At 41.7% G+C, this 22,870-nt stretch overlaps 2 protein-coding genes across 2 annotated transcripts in view; one reads left to right on the top strand and one right to left on the bottom strand.

The window, feature by feature from the left end:
* The first annotated feature begins 6,686 nt into the window (after positions 1–6,686).
* Positions 6,687–9,479, top strand: SLC25A4 (solute carrier family 25 member 4). Its single transcript, XM_050895516.1, has 4 exons — positions 6,687–6,798; positions 7,099–7,585; positions 8,146–8,286; positions 8,648–9,479. The coding sequence occupies exons 1-4, from the start codon at positions 6,688–6,690 to the stop codon at positions 8,803–8,805; spliced, it is 897 nt and encodes a 298-aa protein (XP_050751473.1). The 5' UTR covers position 6,687; the 3' UTR covers positions 8,806–9,479.
* A 4,391-nt stretch (positions 9,480–13,870) lies between these two features.
* The window catches only part of CFAP97 (cilia and flagella associated protein 97), a 35,215-nt gene continuing 26,215 nt past the window's right edge, over positions 13,871–22,870 (bottom strand). The window contains exons 5-6 of the mRNA XM_050895805.1: positions 16,422–16,572; positions 13,871–15,801 (exon numbers count right to left, since the gene is read on the bottom strand). Coding sequence (XP_050751762.1) covers positions 15,674–15,801; positions 16,422–16,572 — 279 coding nt within the window. The 3' untranslated portion in view covers positions 13,871–15,673. The remainder of the gene's footprint in view (positions 15,802–16,421; positions 16,573–22,870) is intronic.

Genomic DNA, 22,870 nt, shown 5'->3' with positions numbered 1-22,870 from the left:
GGGCACAGTTCAGTGTGGATAAATTAATTGTGTAATAACAATGAAGTAGTGTGTGTAACACTATGCAGTTGTGCACTAATACTTGTGCAGAATGTTATTAGGTAACTGAATTGTACAAATTTATGCCAGCTAACCTTTTCTGTTTGATCGAGAGCATCACAAACCACCACACATCAAACCAGACAGGAAACAACTTATAAAGCAATGGAAACTACCGTTCAACGTTACCCTTTTTACAGCAGTTATTTAAAAATAAAACCTGATTTCAGGATGTGCATTACCCCATCTACCTACTTCATGCATTTGAGCAGATTCCTACTTCATCCACTTCAGCTCTAAGCTGTGTTCCAGACTAGGACAGCAAGCTGATCTTGCTGCTGATAAAACTCTCTGCTTCTGGCTCAATTTCCAACTTTAGCTGGTTGTCCTGAGCCATTAAAAATAGAGGTGGAGAAGGAAAGGAGATTAAAAAATATATACAAACAGCATGTACGAGAGAGATCTGACAAAACTAGGAAACCTGCATTCATGCCTTCCTCTGCCACATGCTGACAGAACGACCTTGAGCAAGTCACTTCACTTTTCTTTGCCTTTTCTTCCAAAATACAGTCTGAGGATAATAAGTTATACTTGTTATCAAAAATATATTTACCAAAAAAGAGTTAATAAATAGTAAATCAACTATTATGGAGTCTAACAGGTTATTAATTTGCTTATATCCATGGCTTGCAAACTGCCCACAAGGCCTCTGATTAATGAGTTTACCATAATCTGTAATGTGTACTGTTATGTTTGTGGCATGAATGCATTAATTATCAAACAATGAATAGATGTTCTAGAGTACTGTAAATGTTTATGACAGCCTGTAGCATCCATTAATTATTTACTGTAATGCACACCTGTGACATAAAAGATTATTTTTGTTCTCAAGGTATGTAGAGACCTATGAGGAAAGATTACTTAAGTTCTAAATCTTAGCAATATTGTTATTCTGTCTACAGCGCACCAAGTATTTACTATACAGTCCTACAGAGAAGTGAAATTAATTTCAGAGTAAAGACTGTGATTTCAATTCTTCAGACAACTAGTGTAGCAGGAATTAGTGCTTGACTGATTTGACTCAAAGCAGTCTTGTCACACCTGATACTGCAACAGAATTAAACAAGAAACTGAGGTTCTGAAAACTGTGTGAAATAAACCTCTGATGAGGAACCAAATCCTGCAGGATTAGTGCTTGACTTGTTTCCTTTCTCCCTAGCTCCCCATGCCCAGCTCTTTCCAGTGACCTTTGCCTTCTCCTCCACTACCTCAGAGCAGCCACTAGTGAAGTCAATGAAGCACTGAAAATCGAAAAAATTTATCAAACTTAGGTTAGTTGCTTTCACCAGGGCAATCCTTAACACAGCAGAAGACATTCAGTCAACACATATACTTTCATTACTAGTTTGGTCAAAAGGGAATGTCAAAAGTATAACACGCCTGGCCACAAATCTGCATGAAGAAGAAACCAGCCAACGAAGACTAGAGAGACTCTGTCTAACCTGGTTAACCCTGCTTGTGGGCTACTCCTCCACATCTCTCACCCTGCCCTCTTGCTGCAACTTATTTCTGTACTCCTCTAGTTTTCCCTCCCCACCTAGCCTGGTTTTCTCTCTCCCTTTTTATTCCTTCAGCTGTTCCTTCTTGTTTCTTAAACAATCTACCTGAGGCACTGAGCCCTACCTCTTACTCTGCCTGCTTTTTGCCCTTAGTGACATTTGCCACACCTCCACCTCTCCATCCCCACTCTCTTGAGACTTTACCATTGCGCAATCAGCCCTTCTTGCATTCCTGTTCTGTCCTTCTGCCCATTCCACTCCCCTTCCTTCTCTTCACTTGCTGCCGCTGGAGATACACTTCAAATATTTCCCACAGGCCTATTAAAACTCAATGTCCACATGTCCTGGATCCCCTTGTCTGACTCTCCCTCTGCAGCTTCAGTCTCTTACAGAGACCTCCGTTTCTCATCCCATCCCACCCCTTACTCACACTGGGGCTGCCCTCACCATTCCTGTCACTTTTTACCTGCTTCTGAGCAATATCTCCGCTCTTTTCCCCTCTGAAGAATTGTCAGCCAGCCAGCGAGCTCCTCCTTATCAGCCTTCCTCTGCGATTTCAACTGACTCTCTTCCTTTCCTCACAATTTCTCATACTCATCCTCAGGAAGCTTCCAAGCTTCACGCTGATGTCCTTGCTGACACCCTACAGCAGACACCCGTATGTCTCCTTGCTCTGGTCCGTTCATTTCACCTGCACCCTTCACTCAGTGTCCTACTCCCTGGAAGAGCCATTCCTTTGATGTGGTCTGCAGCAACCATTGCTTTGCCCCTGATCTCTGTTGTCCCATCCTTCCTCTCTGACCTGCTCCCTCACCTGCCATGTCCTTCCTCATGTCCTCTCATTTGCTCTTTCCATTATTTTCATCTCATCAGACTGATAAAATCCCATCTGATCTCAGCCGCCTTCCTCCTGCTTTATCTTTCTTCTCTAGCACAGATTTGATTGTAGATTCTCTCTATTTCTTACTCTCCACTCCTATCTCATGAATTATGAAGTCTGGTTGCCAAACACATACCTCAGTCTGCCTTCACCTTCAATTTCTTAGTTGGCCTGTGATCTGGTTTACTTCATCCACAACCATTTAATTGTCTCTCCTTCCAGTTGTGCTATCCTCCTAACTTTTCCTCCTACTTTTCCAAGTTAACTGAAGACCTGGCTGCCTTTCACCACTTTTAATTCACTTCTGAAATGCTCTCTTTCTGAACATCTTCTGCACAAATCCTTGCCAAAGGAAGTATCAATATGGTACCACCCACTTCCTGCAAGTCTATTCCTTGTGTCACATGTTGGGTATTTTTTCTTTCCTACTTTTACACCCCATGCTTGTCCTGTTACAACGTAACTTCTGATCTGTTTCATATCCATTTTCACCCACTTCCTCAGTTTTCTTCTGAAATTTTGACCCTCCTCCAACTCCTTGTCTTCACATTACAGACATGCTCTAATAAACAAACATACCCTATGTTGACTCCCACTGCTATTTCCAGCACTAACACTTCCCTCCTCAATGTGCTGCTTACACTTACTGTCCAGTTTTCCTCCCCTCCAGCTCAATGTAGGCTTCTAAGCCAGATAACACCAACACCCAGCTAAAATTACCCTCACTAATATCTGCCCAAGACAAAACTCAAAACCCACACTCCTTCATTCTTCTTGATCATCTTTGTCACTACCAACCCTGTTATTTCTCCTCAACTCTCATACTCATTTAGCCTCTTTGGGATCTCTTACTCTCCTCCTGACCACAGACATAAACCAACCTTACACATGGAGAATTTACTACAACCCTGCAAATCTTCCCTGAAAAAAATCCACATTATTTCTTCTTGGTATCTTGCCAATACACTGTCTACCCATCACTGTCTATGTTGGGGGTCAGGATGGTCGGACTGATTCCTTGTGCTCCCCCTTGTGTCTGCTGTCAGATTAAGACTGCTGACTTTTTAGGAAAAGCTTTTTTATTTTGTGTCTGGCTTAGCCTCAGCACTAGGGTTCCCAGTGTCTTCGAAATGCAAATAAACAACGGTACACACTACTTTTACAAAGAAGTTGATCTCCGGTAGTGTTTCAAGCTGGTTATTCACACATCAAAGCACAATGTAGTCAGTCACTAATCTCTTTTGAAAATGTAGATCTAGGTTATTATTTTTAGCTTAGAATTTTTAGGAACAAATTCCAGTGTCTTTATGCTACGTCAGCAGCACAGAGCACCCACAAACTCAGCCTAGAAAGCCAGCTAATCCTTCCCAAGCTGCAAGGATCTAAGGAAGATGAGGCTTAAAAGCTGGCTTTCAATAATTCAGAAAGGAAAGCTTGCGTTTTCAGAACTGTTTTAACCATTTCTCTACGAAAGTATCAGTAACTGTTCCGAATATAGAACATCAAACACCAACTAACTATATGAAAAGACAAAGTTCCTTTCACTTTTTTTTAATGACATTTCCAGCTAGTGGAAATGCTTTTCCTGAAGTTTGGTGGTACTGGTGGAGTTAGCAATAAGTTCCTTACAGGATACATTTGAACTCCTACAGTAAGTAGCATAAAAAGCCTCATTGTCACACATAGGAAAGATCCAAAACAGGCATTTGGAGCAAAAATCAAACAAATGAAGAATAACCTTCAGAGTAGCAGACACATGTTCTGGTCCAGCCCTGCTTTTGTTAATACTGTTTGGAAGCCGAGTATCTCCTGGAAATAGACATCTGGGTTCAGGGAAGGGACAGCAGAAGCAGAAAAAGTGGCTATTCACTTTCTACGCACTGCTTTCTTTGAATACTGGCAGTCATGGGTAAACAGTATTACTGCTACAGAAATACCTATTAAACCAAAGAGCCTCTGTGGGGTGGGATGATTATGCACCACAATAACTTCAAAAACTGACTGTAATTCTTATGATAAAGGCTTTATTAAAATGTAATTTAAAAAAAAAAGCAATTCAAATGAGCTAAAAATGTCATTTAAAAAAAAGGCAATTTAAATGAGCTAAAACAAAGATGGTGGGGGAGGGGCAGGCAAAAGACCTTTTCAGGCTAGATCCCCCCCCCCAGTCTCACTCCAGGCCCCCCACTCCCCTCCCTCCCCAGTAGCATCCCACTGCTGCTCTCTCACCTCTCACTCACCATGCGCCAGTCAGCAGGGCACTGGCTGACACCTGAGTGGACACACTGAGAAGACCTTATCAGTCTGGACAGTCAGGCAGCAGCTATGAGCACCACCATCCCATGGGTCTGTATGAAACCAGCAGTAGAATCGCTGAGACGTTAAAAGGGCTATTTCCTGTGAAAAGAGGAGACACCAGACCTGGTGAGCAAGTATGAGGAAGAAAAAGGAAAGGTCAAGGGTACACACATTAAACAATACTCCCCTCAACTCACAGTCTAATTCTAGGGATCCCCTATGCTTCCTGCCTGCACCTGCTTTTGGTCCTTGCTCAGGAAAAGGTCTCTTCCACAGAGCTCTCTTCCCCTTTCTTAGAAGCTGGGGAAAGGCTCCATCTGCTCAGGATGGCCAAGGTGCAAAGGGTGCTCCTGGAAGTTAAAGCTGTCGTCCGCTTCCCAGAGCTGAGGTTCATGAGAAGAGACCTCTACCTCAACAGACATAAGAGCAGCAGAGACCAAGAGAGACAGGGGATCAAATTTACAGTCTCATTGACTCGTGCTAACAAATACGTCAGTGACAAGAGATTTGCTGTCCTGAAGAGAATGTCTCTTCGTGGAACGGCCAATCTTTTAGCACCTACATTAAGATGAATCCAATTTCCATTATTGATACCATATTACCAAATCAAAGCAGACCCCATTACCCTATGCATTCCTCAGTATAACACTGTCCTAGGGGCACATCTTAGTGCCTTTTTAAGGCAAACTCCTAGGTGTGCATCTACAACTTGCTGCATTGGCTTTCACGTAACTATTCCACGCAACGAAGTCACCCAACAGCGAATCATAAGCTCTTGCTTTCTCATGCGGGTCAGCCAGAGAGTACAGATGAGAAACACGGAAACTAGTGAGGGAGCCATGTAATCTTCATTTGAGACTCGAACATTTCCCTAAGAATCAGTCACTGAATGAAGGCAGGGTTTCACTACAGCCTTTACTCTTCTTTCACATCTGGTGCGACTCAAGCAACTTAAGTGTACCTGGGCATGTGCTTCCCAGAGTCCCTTCCTCTCCCTCCCTCCTTCAGAGGGGACTGACTGTGACTCTTGTGACGGTCTGACCTTGCAGGGTTGAAATGAGGGTACAACGCAGGAAGGCACGCTTTCTCCTCTTTGGGAAAGCCAGGTCCTGGAGCATGCCGGGGTATTTAAAGACCTCAACGCCTGCAAGTCCACACAGTGTATCAAACATGAAGCAGCTCTCTTTTTGTCCTTGACTCAGAAAGGTCTAGCCCATTTCTGGTTACTGATGCTCGTGAACATTGCACCATGGCACCACCTTCCTAGCTGACTATGCATCCCCAGTGACTTTTGTTGTAGGGTACGACATTCACACCAGGGCGCCTGCCTAGCATCCATGTCCCCCTCACCCTTCATGGTGTGAATCCATGCACATGAAGTCAAGGCTTAAAGCACTCTTGTTTCTTCGAGTTGACTTCAGTCAACAAGTTGATCAGTCGCTGCATCCAGACCTCTCTGGGCAAGCTTTCAGCCCCCGGCACCAGCCTCCGGCCTGCACGAAACGGTTAACATTGCATGAGGTACTCCTGCCAGCTTCCTTAGTCCCCTCCTGTGCCTCCCGGGAGCTATTAATACAGCAGGCACATGCTCTGACATAGCGTTCCCCGGCAGCGACCAGATAACTTTAATTTGCCCTTTAAACGTCCCGAGCCCAGTGGCCCTCGCGGACACTCCACAAGGGAACATGGCGGCGCTGCCCCGCGCCCACCCCGAGGGCGGGCTCGGGGGGGTCCCAGCCAATGTCCGTGGACCGGTGGGACACCTCCTCCTATCGCGAGAGGCCGCGGGGTATAAGAGGGGCGGCGCGGGACGTAGGGCTATTTGGCCGGCGGTGCGCGGGGGCGGCCGGGTGGGGAGGTGCGCGGCTCGTTGGCTCTCTCCGGGCAGGGGGTGTCGGACCGGCTCCCAGCATGGGTGACCAAGCGCTCAGCTTCCTCAAGGACTTTTTGGCCGGCGGGATCGCTGCCGCCATCTCCAAGACGGCTGTCGCCCCCATCGAGAGAGTGAAGTTGCTACTGCAGGTGAGGAGGTGGCGGGGGCCGGGGAGCGGCGGGGCCCCGCTGGCGGCGGCGGCGGGAGCCCGGTGGGGTTGCGCCACAGGTGGGTGCCGGCGCGGCGGGCGCCGGCCGGCGTGACTAAATATGGGAAGGAGCTCGGCCGGCTCCGGTTACGCGGGAGCTGCCCAGGCCCTTCAGCACCGCCTCAGGGCAGCGGGAGCCGGGGCAGGCCCCGTCCGTGCCCTTCAACGGGCCGCCGTGCGGGGTCACCTCTGCAGTGTCCCTCTTTCTGCCCTCCCACCCTCCTCCTTCTCCTCCGTACAGGTCCAGCATGCCAGCAAACAGATCACGGCGGAGAAGCAGTACAAGGGCATCATTGACTGCATAGTCCGCATCCCCAAGGAGCAAGGCATCATCTCCTTCTGGAGAGGCAACCTGGCCAATGTCATCCGGTACTTCCCCACCCAGGCCCTCAACTTTGCCTTCAAGGACAAGTACAAGCAGATCTTCCTGGGGGGAGTGGACAGGCACAAGCAGTTCTGGCGCTACTTCGCAGGCAACCTGGCGTCCGGGGGTGCTGCGGGAGCCACCTCCCTCTGCTTCGTCTACCCGCTGGATTTTGCCAGGACCCGGCTGGCAGCTGATGTGGGCAAAGGAGTCAGTGAGAGGGAGTTCACTGGGCTGGGCGACTGCATCATCAAGATCTTCAAGTCTGATGGATTGAAGGGCCTGTACCAAGGATTCAGTGTGTCTGTCCAGGGCATCATCATCTACAGAGCTGCCTATTTTGGGGTTTATGACACGGCCAAGGGTAAGAAGTGCATGGAGAAGTGACTGCAAGGGAAGATCCATCCAGTAAAGCACTCTAGGGTACTTGGTGGTACAAGGACAAGCAGGGCTTGGCTCAGCACCAGTTCAGGGTGCTAGTGCTAGAATATGCCCAGGTGTTTCTGAAGTGCATTCCTGCCTCCCTCAACTTGCTGTTTTGATCAGAAGCCTTGGGTTTGCAGAGGTTTTTTTGCACACTTTCCGGTTTCTTTCTCTGTCTTAAGGCTTGTACAGATGGGCTTTTATGGTAGCTTGTTACTCATTGCAGCTCATGACACAAACCTGGGAGGGTTCTGCAGGAGAGACCTTTTGGTCAGGGAGCATGAAGAGGCCTTAGATCCCAAAATCCATCAGTCCTATAAACTGATTTCACTCATAGTACCTGTTAATGGTCAAATATGGATGAAGGGAGAAGTTGCAGGCTTGATGAGTTGACTTGATTGATTGACTCCTGGGGTTGGTGGGTGATTGTTCCTTCCAGAGCCATCTTTCCCACAACTCTTTCCCTCTGTACTGACTCTGCTCATTTGTTCTTGATGACAGGTATGTTGCCCGATCCAAAGAATGTGCATATCGTAGTGAGCTGGATGATTGCCCAGACTGTCACTGCAGTAGCAGGGCTGGTTTCTTACCCTTTTGATACTGTGCGACGTAGGATGATGATGCAGTCTGGCCGAAAGGGAGGTAAGAATAAGTGCTCCTATAATGTTCTGGCAGCAGAAAGTATCTCTTCATCGAGATATGATGGGAGATGCTGGGTATTTTTTGTCTTATGGAAAACTAATGACCTTCATATTGGAATCCTTAAAAAAAAAAAAGCTATGGGAAACACATTGCTGGTTATTTCTGTCATGTTCACTTAGGCTGAGAATTGATTTGTTTGGATTTCCATGTGGAGAACTAAAATTATTTTTCATGAATTGATTACTTAATTTTAAATTCTTGGCTATACTTTGCTTATTCCTTGTTGTTTTAAATATATGAAAGTTGAAACAGACTTGCTGTATAACTTCAAGCCTTCTGACCTTTATGTCTGTTTCCACAGCTGATATTATGTACAAGGGCACAATTGATTGCTGGAAGAAGATAGCTAAAGATGAAGGATCCAAAGCGTTCTTCAAAGGTGCCTGGTCAAATGTGTTGAGAGGCATGGGCGGAGCTTTTGTATTAGTACTTTATGATGAAATCAAGAAATTTGTCTAAAACGTAACATAATGGAGTTCAATTGTTCTCAATCAACTTTTTTTAAAAATATGCTATTGTGATGTAATGGATGACAAAATATTTCCTAGGGAAACAGACTAAAATTTATGAGTAACATATCTGGTTGAGATGAGGATGCATTAATTTAAAAATTGTCCATTATATCACAGTTACATTTTGTATGAAAATTCCTCCAACATTTGTATTGGAACCTGTGTATATATTATACTTCAAATTTCAGGTAATACATCTTGTCTAGAGACAAGACTTAGGTGGTCTATACCTGTTTAAAATCTAATATTGTGAACTCTTAACAGAGTTTTTCTTCTGTAATACCTATTGTACTAAGTGATGTCTCTACCCAACAGCGTGATGACATTTATAACATGAATTAAAATCATGTTTTCTTCTAAAGCTGTATTTTTTTAATATGATATTAAGTGAAAAGCATCTCTGAAAATATAAACTATACTAAAGCACCAGGCTGAGTTCCTAACTGCAGCCTGTTCACTGACAAATTATACAATCATATGGCTGAAACCATAATCTGATTTTTCAAACATGGAAATAGTGTTTCAAAAAGTCCCTGTATCTTCACAAAGCAAAAAGTTGTCTGCTCTGATGTTCAATTGAACTAAAACTGAAATCATGAAATAAATTAATATATTAATGAACTTTTTCCTGTTGTAATGTGTTCAGTGTACTTAAAAAAAGTACATGTCCTTTAAGGTGATGTGCTAATCAGCACACCATTAGTGACTGTCTGGTACTGCCTAAGCCTCTTGAAACAGAGCTTTAGGTAGGTGGAATGGTTATTGATAATTCTACAATAGCAAACCCAAGTGGATTCAGCTTGAGGGTACTGCAGCCAGTTGTCTTACAGATAAACTACCATATAGTGTTAGCTGCTTTGATAATTCATTTGTATTACCCTTAACTTTGAAGTAAGTGTGTCTTCATTTGATAGTGAAGTCATTGCTGCTTATTTTACTTGAAAAAGTATTCTAGAATGGAATACTTCTAAGTCATTTTAATAACTATACTTCCAACTATACCATTACTAACAACTTGAGCTATTAATTACCAGTGAGATCAGAACATGCTCAATACAGAGTTTTTAAACTTTAGATGCTGCATGGTTGTGAACTCACTGAAGAATATACTAATTAGGCAAAGGAGGGAAAGTGAGTTGTGTCTATTTCAGTGGTTCAGTTAGCAAACATTTGTTTATATGTAGTCTATGTATCCACCAAATTGAGTCTGACTCAATTTGAAATTAGACTTAATTTGAAATTAATTTATTGTCAGATGCAGGTAGTCCTAGCTCTCTGTCACTTAGCATGATGGGTTGTGTCTGCTGCAGATTCAGACCCATCAGTTCTGTCTCCCTGAAGGCAGGTACAAACTACTAAAACAGTATCTGGAAGCAACATCTATCCACCTGAAGCATTTGGGGAAAAAATTGGTCCAAAAATGACAGTATTTTTAAATTACCTACATTTAATTTTTTTGTCTCATGAAGATAGTGTCTCTTTCAACCTGGCCTGATTGTTTCATCTCCCTTCTTTCATGGTCACTGTCTTAAACACTTGCTTTTCTAGATACCTGGTCTGTTTTCTTCCCAGTAGTAAATAACCAGGGTTGCAACCTATTGAACCATAAGTTTGTGAAGAAAATCTTTCTACTGTTTTTCAAAGTGCTTATTGCAGTAGGCTTAGTTAGAAGCTTTACCTGCCTGCTTCTGCCCTTTCTTTTCCTTTCTCCTTCCTCCACACATTCCTAATGGTTCCTTATGAGAAGCCTGCTAACACACTGCAACTGTTCATTTCACAGTTACCTCACAGACAAGGTTGCATCTGGATGTTTCAGAGAAGATCTGAGTTGGCTACAAAGATACCAGAGACAATGATAGATTGTAATAGGCAGAGGTACCAAACCCTGGGGGGAAGCATATGTGTGAATGAGCAGTAAGAGGAAGCAAAAGAAACTTCAGATAAGCATAAATGAAAGAAGTTATTATATTCCAGAAAAAAAAAAGAGAAAGGGCAAAAAACAAAGGGAGAGTAAAGGCTATTAAAAAGGAGAGTGAGGAGTATGAATGCAGGAAAATTCCACTGGGGGAAGAGACAATACATGAAATAATACATATGGAAAACACTTACAGGTAAACGGCTCCTTATTTCTGCTTGAATGCGTATGCACACCCTGTGGCAGATTCCAGGCAGTACTCTCCATAAAGATACTTGGGGTCAGGGTTCAAAACTGTCAACGAAATAATAACCGTTCACCTGAAAGCAGCTCTGCACTGAGTCCGTGGCACTCACTGCTGAAAGTGTAACCTAAAATCCAGCTATCGGCTCTGCAAAGCTGGAAAATAGAAGACTTTGCAGATAGTCTCTAATTGCTACTTGAACTCCAGTCAGATGAACCTCAGTTGTCACAGACAATTGATACCACTGCCCCAATCCTTTTGCACCTTTGCAATAGTTAGTCACAGACAAACTATGCAGGCAAAAGCCTGCATCAAAACCATTATTCCCTTACATCTCACACTTGAACACTGGGAAACTTGCCCTGAAGAGCCTGGTAATATATCCTACTAATACAGAAAGACAAAGCCCACCTACCATCCAGCATATACTGTACTACCCAGCTCTGAAAGGACACTACCTGGGGAGGGAACTGAGGTACACTGATCTTTTGGATGAGATGAAGTTGTTAGGAAATTCAGGTGGGTCTGAAAGATAAACCTGTCTCTGAAGAGCACAGCCTACTGCAGAGTGGGAGGGGGAGAATCTATGACAGCAGATTGAACCTTCCCTACCTTTCTGAAGGTGATAACCTCCACTCTCTGCCCTACACTCATCATGGAAGGAGCAGCCATCAGTTCTTTAAAAGCCATAGGGAAGAAGTATAGCAGAAGGAAAAAGCCTTGCTAAGTTGTTAAAAAACCAGAACACTCCATCTGCAGGGATGCCACAGTTACAGTTACTGGATAATCTCGGCTGCAGATGGAGAGCACCACTAGCCCATCTAGGATGTCAGGGAAAAGTATCATGCTGCAGGAGGCAAATCTCAGCCACCTGTGTTCCCCTTGTGAAGCCCCTCTCACTTTAAACCAGCGAAATCTCTCAATAGCATGTTCTAGTCCTAAGAGCCACCGCATGGAGAGAACTGAGACCTGTCATTTTTGTCCCAAGCTCTGACCACTTATAATACAGTAGAGAGATCTTTTTGTACACAGCCCTGAACAAAAATCATGGAGAACAGCATTTTAGGACTCCGCAGTGAGTAACACAGGTAGTCCTGGAACCAGAAGCGACAGCTACAAGGTTCAACGTTGCCAAATCCTGTCTCATCTTGGCCAGGAGGACAGTTACCAGCAGACATATAGCAGCTTTCTTGACCAAGGTATTGGAACCACGCATCCTGAAGACAAACCAGATCTGTATCACAAGCATTAGCAATCCCTGCTGGTATCTGAAACAATATGACCTCAACGTAATTTCAGTCCTGGAAGATGGCTCCAGATGCAGCTCTCATCTCTATGTTTCTCATTCATCAGGTGGAAATGACATGGTTCATCCACTACTTTGCTCAAGAGTTTGAGCAGGGAAACACCACAAAGATCACACCTGATGCCCAGTGTACCTGGCTCATAAGATATACCACTTCGATGCAGACGGAGCCTTTCCTCCCCAGCCCTCACCATCTTCTTGTTGATATCTCACAGTGGAAATACTCATCACTGCCTGCATATGATGGTCACGACTGCGCAGCTAGAAGGCTTGATGTAAGCGGCCTCACTGCCCTCATGTCCACCACACTGATGTGCAGACTGTGCTCCAGGGAAAAGTGCAAGCTCTCACCTACCAGATGACTCAATGAGCTACCCAGGCTGGGGAGGCAGGAGGTTATTTTTGTCTATTGACCATAGAGAACAAGGAAAAGCACTGGGATAAAAATGTTATTGGTGACCTGTTAGAATGAAGTGTCTCAGGCTTTTTACAGGGGTTTATCCTGAAACTCATTAGAGGACAATCAGGAAAATCAGTCCAATGTAAAGTCTACATACATCACAGAAGATGCGTAAATCCAGCCAGCGATTTGACTGAGAATAATCAGACAAACCCTCATCTGAGTGGCACGATGCCAGCAGAGATGCCTCAGGATCTTCAGTAAAGACTGCAAGCAATCTAATAGAAGACAGGCTCTGGCACAGGGGAAAGCCTATACATTCCATATGAGGAATGGCCTTGTGTGACTCTTCCAAATTAGCTTGAGTCTGTTAGGTTCGCTGGGATTAAAACTGACTTCTAAAGGATTCAGTGGTCTGCTTGGGAAAATGCCCTTCCCATGTCACCTATCCAGACAGGGATACATCATCATTCCCTGTTCTTCTCATATAGTCAGTGATCTGAGCTAGGGCCTTCTTTAAGACCTTCAGTATTGTAGAAAAGACTACACAGCAGAACCCTATCCTGGAAGAAACAGAGCTCACAATGAGGCACGGACACTTCCAGAGCAAAAATACGACAGAGGCATCACAGGCCATTTCTCATAGTAGTGGGATCAATACACCAGGGCTGTCACCCAAACTGGCAAACCTGTCACTTCAGCAGGGAGATTGGCTCCTACCTGAAACCGTGTGTCAAACCAGTGTGGCACTTCACTTTAAGAAGGAAGCAAAGCAGCTTGCACTTTTCTTTCAAAGAGATCTTCGGGAGGGGGACGACGACGATGGACACCAAGAAAGTAGAAGAGGAAAAAAAGTGCCAGCTTACAAAAAAGACAGAAAACAAGTTATTAGAAACAGGATTTTTTGTTATAAAAATCTTGATGAGATTATCTAACTTACTGAAGACCTGCCAATATGGCTTATTTTAAAAAACCCACACTGAAGTCACTAACAGGTAAAGTGTATCAATGAATAAACTGATTCTTTGCATTTTCCTCCACTACACATAGTACAAAACACTTCTCCCATTACCTCCTTTGCACTTTAATACCAATTATAAAACTCTGAAAGAAGTCACTGCAATGACAAACAATTCATGTTAAATATTTTATTTCTTATGATTTACAAAAATTACATACAAAATTGACAGTCTTTCATACCAAAGTTAAACAAAATAAGATGAAGCAATTGAAAGTAATTCATTTCGTGAATTCCTTCACAGAAAAAAAATTATCATATGAACATTCAAAAGTATTTAAACTGTGACCCTGATATTCACATTCAAGGACAAAAATCTTTAAATAGTGAATAATTTTAATTATCACAATAATACAAATAAATACAGCAGCACTATGCAAAAAACTCCTTACAGTCCCTATCAATGAATAGTAATTGCAATAAAAAAATCTGTTTGCCACAATGTTGCTTAAACTTAAAAGTTCAAATATTGTGAAACAGCTAAATTTGATCTGCAGGTCACCAGGTGCAGAAGCTCTGCCAAACTATCACACAGAACCAAGTAAAAATTTTGTTACAATGCAGAATACCTGAAAGCCTAAGCCCTCATGCAAGCATGAGCAAAGAATAATAAACTTTCCTTTTCACAGGGCTAAGACCCAGCATTACTGAATATAGCTTTTTTTTCTTTATGTGCAATACAAAGAGATTTCCTGTATCTGTCCTGGGAAGAAGCTGGGGAAGCAAGCAGGGTTCCAGCAATATCCATGGATAATGGCATCACAATTTATGCTCTTTATAAGACTACAGTCCTACAAAATAAGCTCACTGAAAGTTTGCCTTTATATATAGAAATAAAGCATACCACCTACTATTTGCGATTACCAATTCCATTAAATTTTGCTCCCCTTGTAAATGGATGTTGCTACTGAAGCTTATCTGACACTACTACAAATATTTGGAATGAACATGACATTAAAAAACAGGTTAAGAAGCATAACAAGATTTTCTTTTTTCTACTGTCTTTTTCTTTTTTTTTTTTTTTATATCCTGGTTAGTAGTCACTCTCAAAATCAGATGTTCAAATTTCCTGCAGCTCAAGTTTATTTCTCTCCACCAAGAAGGGCAAGGATCTGCAAAAGCTGGGCCATGAAATATTTCCCTTGCTTAGTATTCTCTAGCTTGAGAAGCAACTAAAACTTACTCTTCTTTAGAGTGAATCTGAAACTGTTGTTCACTTCAGTCTTTACTCTTGTTCAATAGCATCAGATGCTTCTTTCCTACACAAAGGTCCCAATACAACTTCCAAAATTCTTTTAAATCTGGAAGAGACACAGCCTTGAGTACAAAACAAACGTTCAACACCTGGAGTGCAAGAGTGGCAGAACAACATCTTCTGCAGCCTCAGTATTCTAGTTAACTATGCAGGAATACACAATCTGCTTTTCACCTCTTCCTGCCGCTGTAAAAAGAAGATTCTTTCAGTCATAAGAACATGACCCACAAAGTTCAGAAGGCTTACCCAAAGCCAGGATGAAAAACAAAGACAATCTAGGAAATAAGCATATGCTTATGAGTTTAACGCAATATTTTTAAATATTATTATTTTAAAGATTTTCTTTACATCTTGCATCTATAGTGCAAGTCATAGTTCTGTCCTTCCATGTTATGGATACAAATTCCACTTATGATTTGAGAATAAAATAATAATTAGCAATTTTTATTTATCTTGTCCATTTAAATACCACCTCCTCTTTCATAAGTTCTTCCTGTCATGGAAAACACTGACTGAAGTGAAAGTGTTCACTTAAAACCATTTTATAAGCAATTCTATCATATGCAATGCATTTTAATCACTGAACAATGCAGAAAATATTTTTGCACATAGAATTTACAAAAGCACTAAAAATAGAAGTCTGAGGATCATCTCAGAACGCAATGCAAAGAATGCACTTATAACCAAGCAGCACGAACATTAGTGGGTTTAGGTCTCTGTAATGCCCCACTGGCTGAATCAGACATAGGTTTTTCATTCCTCTGGCTCATTGTACTTGGTACAGCGGATGCTCTTGAAGTGCCTCCTGTTAACATACACACACAAAAAAAAAAGAGTAAGAATGCTTATGCTCGGTACAACAGAGAACTTCATGCTATATTAGTACTGCAACACTCATTACCATAGTTTCCAGAAAAAAACCAAATCACAGTAAGTTGAATACAAACCCAAAGTGTTACGAGTTGTTTGTAAACGGTCAGGACAAAGAATTCAAGCCTATGCCATAGTGCTGTGGTTCTTCAACCCAGCAGGTATGGATCTATGGGGACACATGATCTACTTCCAAATATTACACACACAATTTCTAAGAGAAACAAAGGGTACTATCAGTAGATTTACATTTTCTGAGTGAGAATTTGAACGTTCTTTGAGGTTTTTGTGTGGGGTTCCCACCCCCCCTTCTCTTCTCCTTTCAATAAAGGGTATGGCAAAATGAGGAATATTTCTTTACAACAGGGATTTTTTTACCTTCTTGGAAAAGATGATTAAAATCACTTTAATGATTTCTGTGTGACAAATGATCAAAGGAAGACAGAGAAAGGAACTTGCTTGCTATGCTTAGCAGTAAGCACTTCACAATTCTGAATTATGAAAAGATAAACACATGCAAAGAAATGCAAGAATCTGCAACTTCAAAGTACATACTCGAAGGACTAAGCTGGCTGAAAGCAGATTTTCCTCTTCTTACAGATGGTGAAGAACTTAGATAACTCATCTGGCGCTGATAGTCCATCAATTGTTCAGAACGCCTCATACCAGCTGTTGGTTTCACTGCTTCCAGTCTTTTCAGGAAAGCCTTAACATTGAAGAAAAGTATTATCAAGAAAGAGAAAGAATGAACAAGAAGCTACAAAACAAACATTCACAAATAGATTTTTATTTGAACTGCAAAAAACCCCCACATTTTTAGCATTGCACAACATGAACTCCTCCACTGGTGACCAGCATAGGCTGTTCTGCTCACATTCAATTCTTTTCTCAGTGTTACAAGATGACACAAATAGTAACTATCCCTTACATATCATCAATTCTATGTTGAGTACATCTTTAGTACCCCATAGTTCTCTGTACTTTATGATAACTTGAAACAACACATATGTTTGGTGATAGTAAAGGTGGTGAGCTCTTCTAATCCTACCTTTGGTTACTCCTCTCTACTAAATTCCCAGAAGGATGAGAGGTGGGGTTTTTTTTTAATCTTTGCTTTGTAAACATACTTATACCATTTTATATTGCCCTATGGGATCCCCAGAGAGAATTACTGACCTCAATTCTGTGAAAGTAATGTCAAAGGGAAAGCACAAACATCCACCGGACCCTATTTGTTTTACCCATAATGTAATTTTAAGAAATTCTAGTTGAAATTATTGTTATAGACATCATTCCCACTTGTTGAAATTAACCCTGGCAATCATGCAGCAAGCATTAAATTAGAACAGCTACTTACATGATATTTGTAAGATACAGACAGATTCCCATTCTACATAACTACTTCTACTTGAAACAGGATTTATTGGTTTAAGAAATTTCTATAATCTAAAAAACTGAACCTGATGGCAGGACAAATTTGGAAGTACCCAGCTACATACAACTTCCAATTAACAACTTTACATTTTTAATATATTTCACCTCACATAGATCTATACATTCCCTTCACTAACTAATTTCAATTCATTTGATGGCCTACAAACATTTGGCAATGACACAACCATTGCTGGTCAGACTTATGCCATGCATGCTATCAATGAGAGACAACGCAAACTGCGATTACACAAGTCTTCAAAGTACTAAAAATACCTCTGTTAATAAGGATGTATTGTCTAGATGCATACTTATATGGTAGAAGTCAAGAATCTGTCTGTATAGCCATTAAACTGCACTTTGTATGAAACGATCATTCGTCCCCACTCCCAATCAGGTACTGGGGTTTTTTTGGGGTTTTTTTTGTTTTTTTTGTTTTAGAAGAATAAAAAAATTTACAGAAAGTGACTTAGGAAATAGTATAGTATTCACAGGATGTCAGTTGTCATTGTCTAGCTGTAATAGGAATCTACAAACTCTTTGTAGTTTATGCATGGGCACTGGAAACCTGCATAGAGTGCATAAGAGAGAAAGGACAAGTGATTTTGGCTCAGACATAATATGTCACAAGTGCTTGCATCAAGTGCCAGTCAGTTCATCGTCAAGTGGAATACCTAAGTAAGCAAAAGTCAAAGGAAGGACTTCAGCCAGAAATAGCTCTTCACTAAAGCCAGTTGCAGAACACGAAATGGTAGACTTGTCTCTAAATGTTACATCCAACATTTTACTCACAACTTCATCCGTATCTCCTAATACAACTACATACATTTAGACTTGCAGAGATCACTTACCTACCTTCAGTATTAAAAATGGAAACTCTCAATAAGTTCAGTTCAATCACAAATGGATTGGGTAAATTGGAGAAGTGACTTCCCTATGAGAATCGAGCATGTTTCAAGTTTGCACTCCAACTGTAACAGCTTCATAGAATTTGCATACCTTAACACTGCAGTAATTTCAAGCTTGATTCTGAACATACAATATTTATATATGCCTGCTTTATTCTAGTTTAAATACAATTCTCTGCTTTTGCTTTTATGCCTGTATTTTGACAAATATCAAACATTGTATCATTGTATCATTGTGTCATTGTATTTGACAAGTATCAAACATTACTTTTTGAACAGGCTAACGCTGGACTTGATACAGCCCTGAGCTACAGAACGAGCAGATATAGATTCTGTGGTGCAGAAGTGTTCTAAGAAAAGCTCTTCTAGAGAATGAGAGAATAGCTCCTGTGGTTCCCTTGCCCTCTGCTGTGAATTGCAGCAAGGGCATGTTAACTTACACGCTATTTGCGGTCATGAATTTTGCAGTTTGGAGAATGGCCTGCTGCATATAGAAATGAACTCATCAACACATTGAAATGGCAGTCCTGACCTACTAAATCTGTAACCCGGAACTAATTCAATTCTTACCAACCCTACAATCTTGAGGTCCTTAACCAAGGAACTACCTTGTACAACGGTACAAGTACCTTGAACAAATGTTTTTTTCAATTATACATATGAATCTACTACTTCTTTCATTATGTTCTCCTTTTGAGAAATGGACTGAAGAACACCGCCACTTTCCTTGTTCTTTTGAAGTCCTAAATCTCTGGAGCCTTAACCCTGCACCACTAAAGTAAATAGAAATTTTGTCATTGATCTTAATGACCAAGGAATCAGATCACATAACGTAATCCAGGTGTTCAGAACCAAATATATATTCCTGATCAGATATAAGGAATAAAAAAAATGAGTAACAGACACTAATGGCAGGAATGTCATTAGTTGCTCTAAATTGCATTGTAGCTCCTCCGAGCTCTTGATTCAAGCTCAATACATACATAATATCATATCACTGATGACCTCCCAGCTTGGCAAAAGCCTCCCAAGGCTTCTATTTCCCCCATCTTATTTTACTTTATTATAATACTGAGTTTACAATAAAAGTAGAGTAACTATACAAAAAAAAAAAAAAAACCAAAATCACAGAAGGTGTTCCTGCATGATTACCTTCTAGGAATAGGATAATCCTTTATAAATCTAGGCATCTGGACATAGATGAGTATCTATAAAGACACTAAAATACACACTGTCAATGACAGAAGGAAATGTCAGATTGCCAACAACAGGAGAACAAAGCAACCCGACACTGTATCAAAAGATTGCTGCTGTACAATGGGCCAAGACAAAAGCTGCTAATTCAACTTTGCACATATCAGGAGAGCACTAAAGCTAATTCTAATGCTGTCAGAAAAAAGAAAAAAAATAAAAATCAGTACACACTTTTCTGCAGCTATGTTGAAAAAGAAAGAAAAAACACACTGAAAATGCAACACTCCTAAACCGAATTCAGAGAGAAGGTAAAAAATGTTACTTTTTCTTGTTTTACTTTGAAGCCTTCATGCATTTAAAAAGCAGTTTCACCTCCTTTGAATCCTAACCAGCTGACTAGTGTGCCTTGACAGCTGTTCAAATTTATTTATATTATGCCTCCTCTAATGTCACTGATGTTAGTGACCACATTGCCCCTTTGCAGAGTCCAGGTCGGGGAAGGGGAAGTACGTAACAGTGCACTCAAGGACAGCTTTCTGTTCCTATCAGTACAAGTATTTGTAATTTTCTTCAATTGCCAGTTGCATTAATTAGCTCTAACCTCACAAACTCAAAAAACTCTTCAAGTTCTTCAGTCTACAGAAGAGTCTTTTAAATGGAACAGCTATGAAGTTTACGTGTGGCTGGCATCATCACCACAAAGAAAGTAGGCTAAGAGTACAAGAAAAAAAAACCCACAAAACTGAGCAGCGTGCAAAATAATCAAAACTTTCCTTGAACCTGTCAATTAGTCAGTCTTTATTATAATTACCACAGCAGCGTTCAGGAATCTTGAATCTGGGTCAGGAATCAGCAGACCACAAGAAATCTGACCACAAAGAGCCTATAGCCTAAATACTATGATCACAGAATTGCACTGTATTTGCACCATACTGCAGTATATTTTAGCCAGGCACAGCTGCATGCCAATCCCACATCCTGATAGCTTCCCCTGATGAGAGGGCCATGGATACTTTTTTTTTTTTTTTTTTTGCATTGCACTTTGTAATGTCAGGAACTACCAACATTTTGTCTTTAGTCTTGGCATACAATGGCTTTGAACCCTGTAAGTGAAAATATCTTATAAAACCCTGTGTGCTTGAGTTTCTAAGGAGCCCAACCCAACATGAGTATTTCTGAGCTCCTAAGACGACCCAGAAGACTACATTCTCTTTTACAACTGCATTCCCTACAGCTTTCTCCTCCCGACTGAGACCAGTAAGGCCAAACAACCTTGGTATTCTTTCTACAGCTACATAAGTATGCAGCATCTGAGGCCTGATGCTCTCAGACTCCAGGGGTGGTCCTTGGGGACAGGACAAAGGGGAGGCAGAGAAAAAGCAGTGTGGAATACACTGAGGGAGGAAAGTACAAGGTGCCCAGGCACAACCCTGATGGACCAGTGCCGTCCCTCTCCTGTTTCATTCCACGCCCAGAAGTTATCTCCCTGGTTGCAGCATGACACAGATTGCAGGGCAGGTGCAGTGCAGCACAGGATTGAAGGCTGTGGCTCAAGATAAGGTATATTCTTTGCATGTGGTGGCAGCCAGTTCGGGGGATGGCCAGAGGCACTATACCTCCCTTGCCCTGTTCTCCCCACCCAATCACCACAGCCCATCAGCACCATTAAATCAAGCGGAGACAAATGAATATACATTCATTTATAGCAGTACAGTACTTGCATTTCTAAAGGAGGTTCAGGTTTTCCAGCAAGACAAAGGCAGCCCAGACTGCAAGAGAAGGGAAACACTTTTGCTGAAGGATCTTCGTGCTGGTAGAGGCCACAATGACTACAGCAAGTGGCAGGGAGAAGCATTAATGACATCTGCAGCACAGACAACTTGGAGAACCAAGCAGGTGAAGAGAAAGACAGCCCTTGCAGAGAAACACAGTAAGTGTTTTTGTTTTTTTATTTGTGTGGGAGGGTGACTATACCAGAACTGGGATCACAGTTGGGTCTGTTGGGGCTTAGGGTACATTTTGGGCGAGTATGAGGTGGGGGAATGAACAACATGGAGTGTTATGTGCAGCGAGTCATAACAGCATGGGATAGGAAGAACGCACAGGGATGCATGGGAAGACCAAATATCCACAGAAAAGGAGAACACCCTCATCCCCCTTGATCTAAGATTTGAGAACTGCTGTCCCAGATCTGCTGAGATCTTCAGTGAACTTCCAGCGTGAACTCAAAAGGTCACTCGTTCCCTAGGAATTTGGCTGAACACAGCAGCTTAGCTCACTAAGGTCATCTAACACCTAAATCCTAGCCAGAATTAATAAAAATGATGAAAAAACCAACAAAAAACAACACAGAGATATGAATTACTTCTAAGTTTAGATGAAGTGACTGAAGAATGGTGTGGTGGCTGCAAATCTGTATTTCAAGGTCCCCAAATACTTACCTGTATATACCAGTATAGATTTTTGCATCACACAAACTATTATAAGTTTAAATGGTGTGTAGTGTCCAGTCTATGAAGGTGAGTATCTTATTTATACTGGCAGAAATAGTGATTAATATGTCAATACAGACACATATAAGCAGACATGGGAAAAAAGTAACACATCCGTCACACTTATGTCCCTTTCCACTGCAGAGGAGGCGGGGTTGAGAGTATCTTCAAACACAAGAGTAGAATGTCTTCTGAATCAGCAGCATCCTCTATCGGCAACAGATGCACTCTGGTCTTGCTAGCTCAGATAAGCAATCAAAAGCAGGTTCCACTTATGAAAGCACACAGTCAAAAGCAGCAAGTACAAAATTCTGACATTAATTTTAACAGCTATTTTGCTAATTGTGCTTTTTCCATAAACTGCTAATCATTACAACTACTGTTCTTCAGAGCATTGTACCTTTTTATTCCATCATAGCTCTTTCTAGCAGAGTCTGTGGGAGCAACATATATTCCCTGTACCTCCTTGCACCCTTTCACAAAGCTAGAGAGCACCAAACCGCTTAGATTCCTCTCTAATTTCCTCATATTTGAATTACTTTCCCTACATCACCTCTGATGCCAAATGCCTGCACCAGAAATCAAGCTGTCTTTCTGATAACAGTAAATATAGGCATTACTCCAAGAATGTTCTAGCAGAACAAGTGAAAGCTTTCCCTAGACAAGGTGTTAACCTCAGGACAAGAAATCATGAAAGCTGTAATCCAATGGCAGGGGGAGGGGGGGGGCAGGAAATCTCTGCATCAAAACTCTTTAACCCCCTGCACAGACTACTGTTGTAGATTTCTATTCCTGAATTATTTGCAAAACCCTGCATCCTTCTCCAACAAACATTTCACAAAGGTGTATCAAGCAGCATATCCTGCATGCAGTACCTCAGGTCTTGTATACATGAAAAAAACACCCACAAAACTCCTGTCAAGTGATAGAAGAAAGATTGATACGGAAGTTCCATGGAATTCCAGCTTTTCAACCTACA

The sequence above is a fragment of the Gymnogyps californianus genome, chromosome 4 (assembly GCF_018139145.2).
Source record: "Gymnogyps californianus isolate 813 chromosome 4, ASM1813914v2, whole genome shotgun sequence".
Taxonomy (NCBI): Eukaryota; Metazoa; Chordata; class Aves; order Accipitriformes; family Cathartidae; genus Gymnogyps; species Gymnogyps californianus.
This window is presented reverse-complemented; position numbering and strand designations above follow the sequence as displayed.

Excerpts from the sequence above, each read along its gene's own strand:
- SLC25A4 (XM_050895516.1), top strand. The coding sequence starts at position 6,688 with ATGGGTGACCAAGCGCTCAGCTTCCTCAAGGACTTTTTGGCCGGCGGG. Across the intron at positions 6,799-7,098 it reads GAGTGAAGTTGCTACTGCAG|GTCCAGCATGCCAGCAAACA; the intron begins GTGAGGAGGTGG and ends TCCTCCGTACAG. Across the intron at positions 7,586-8,145 it reads GGTTTATGACACGGCCAAGG|GTATGTTGCCCGATCCAAAG; the intron begins GTAAGAAGTGCA and ends TCTTGATGACAG.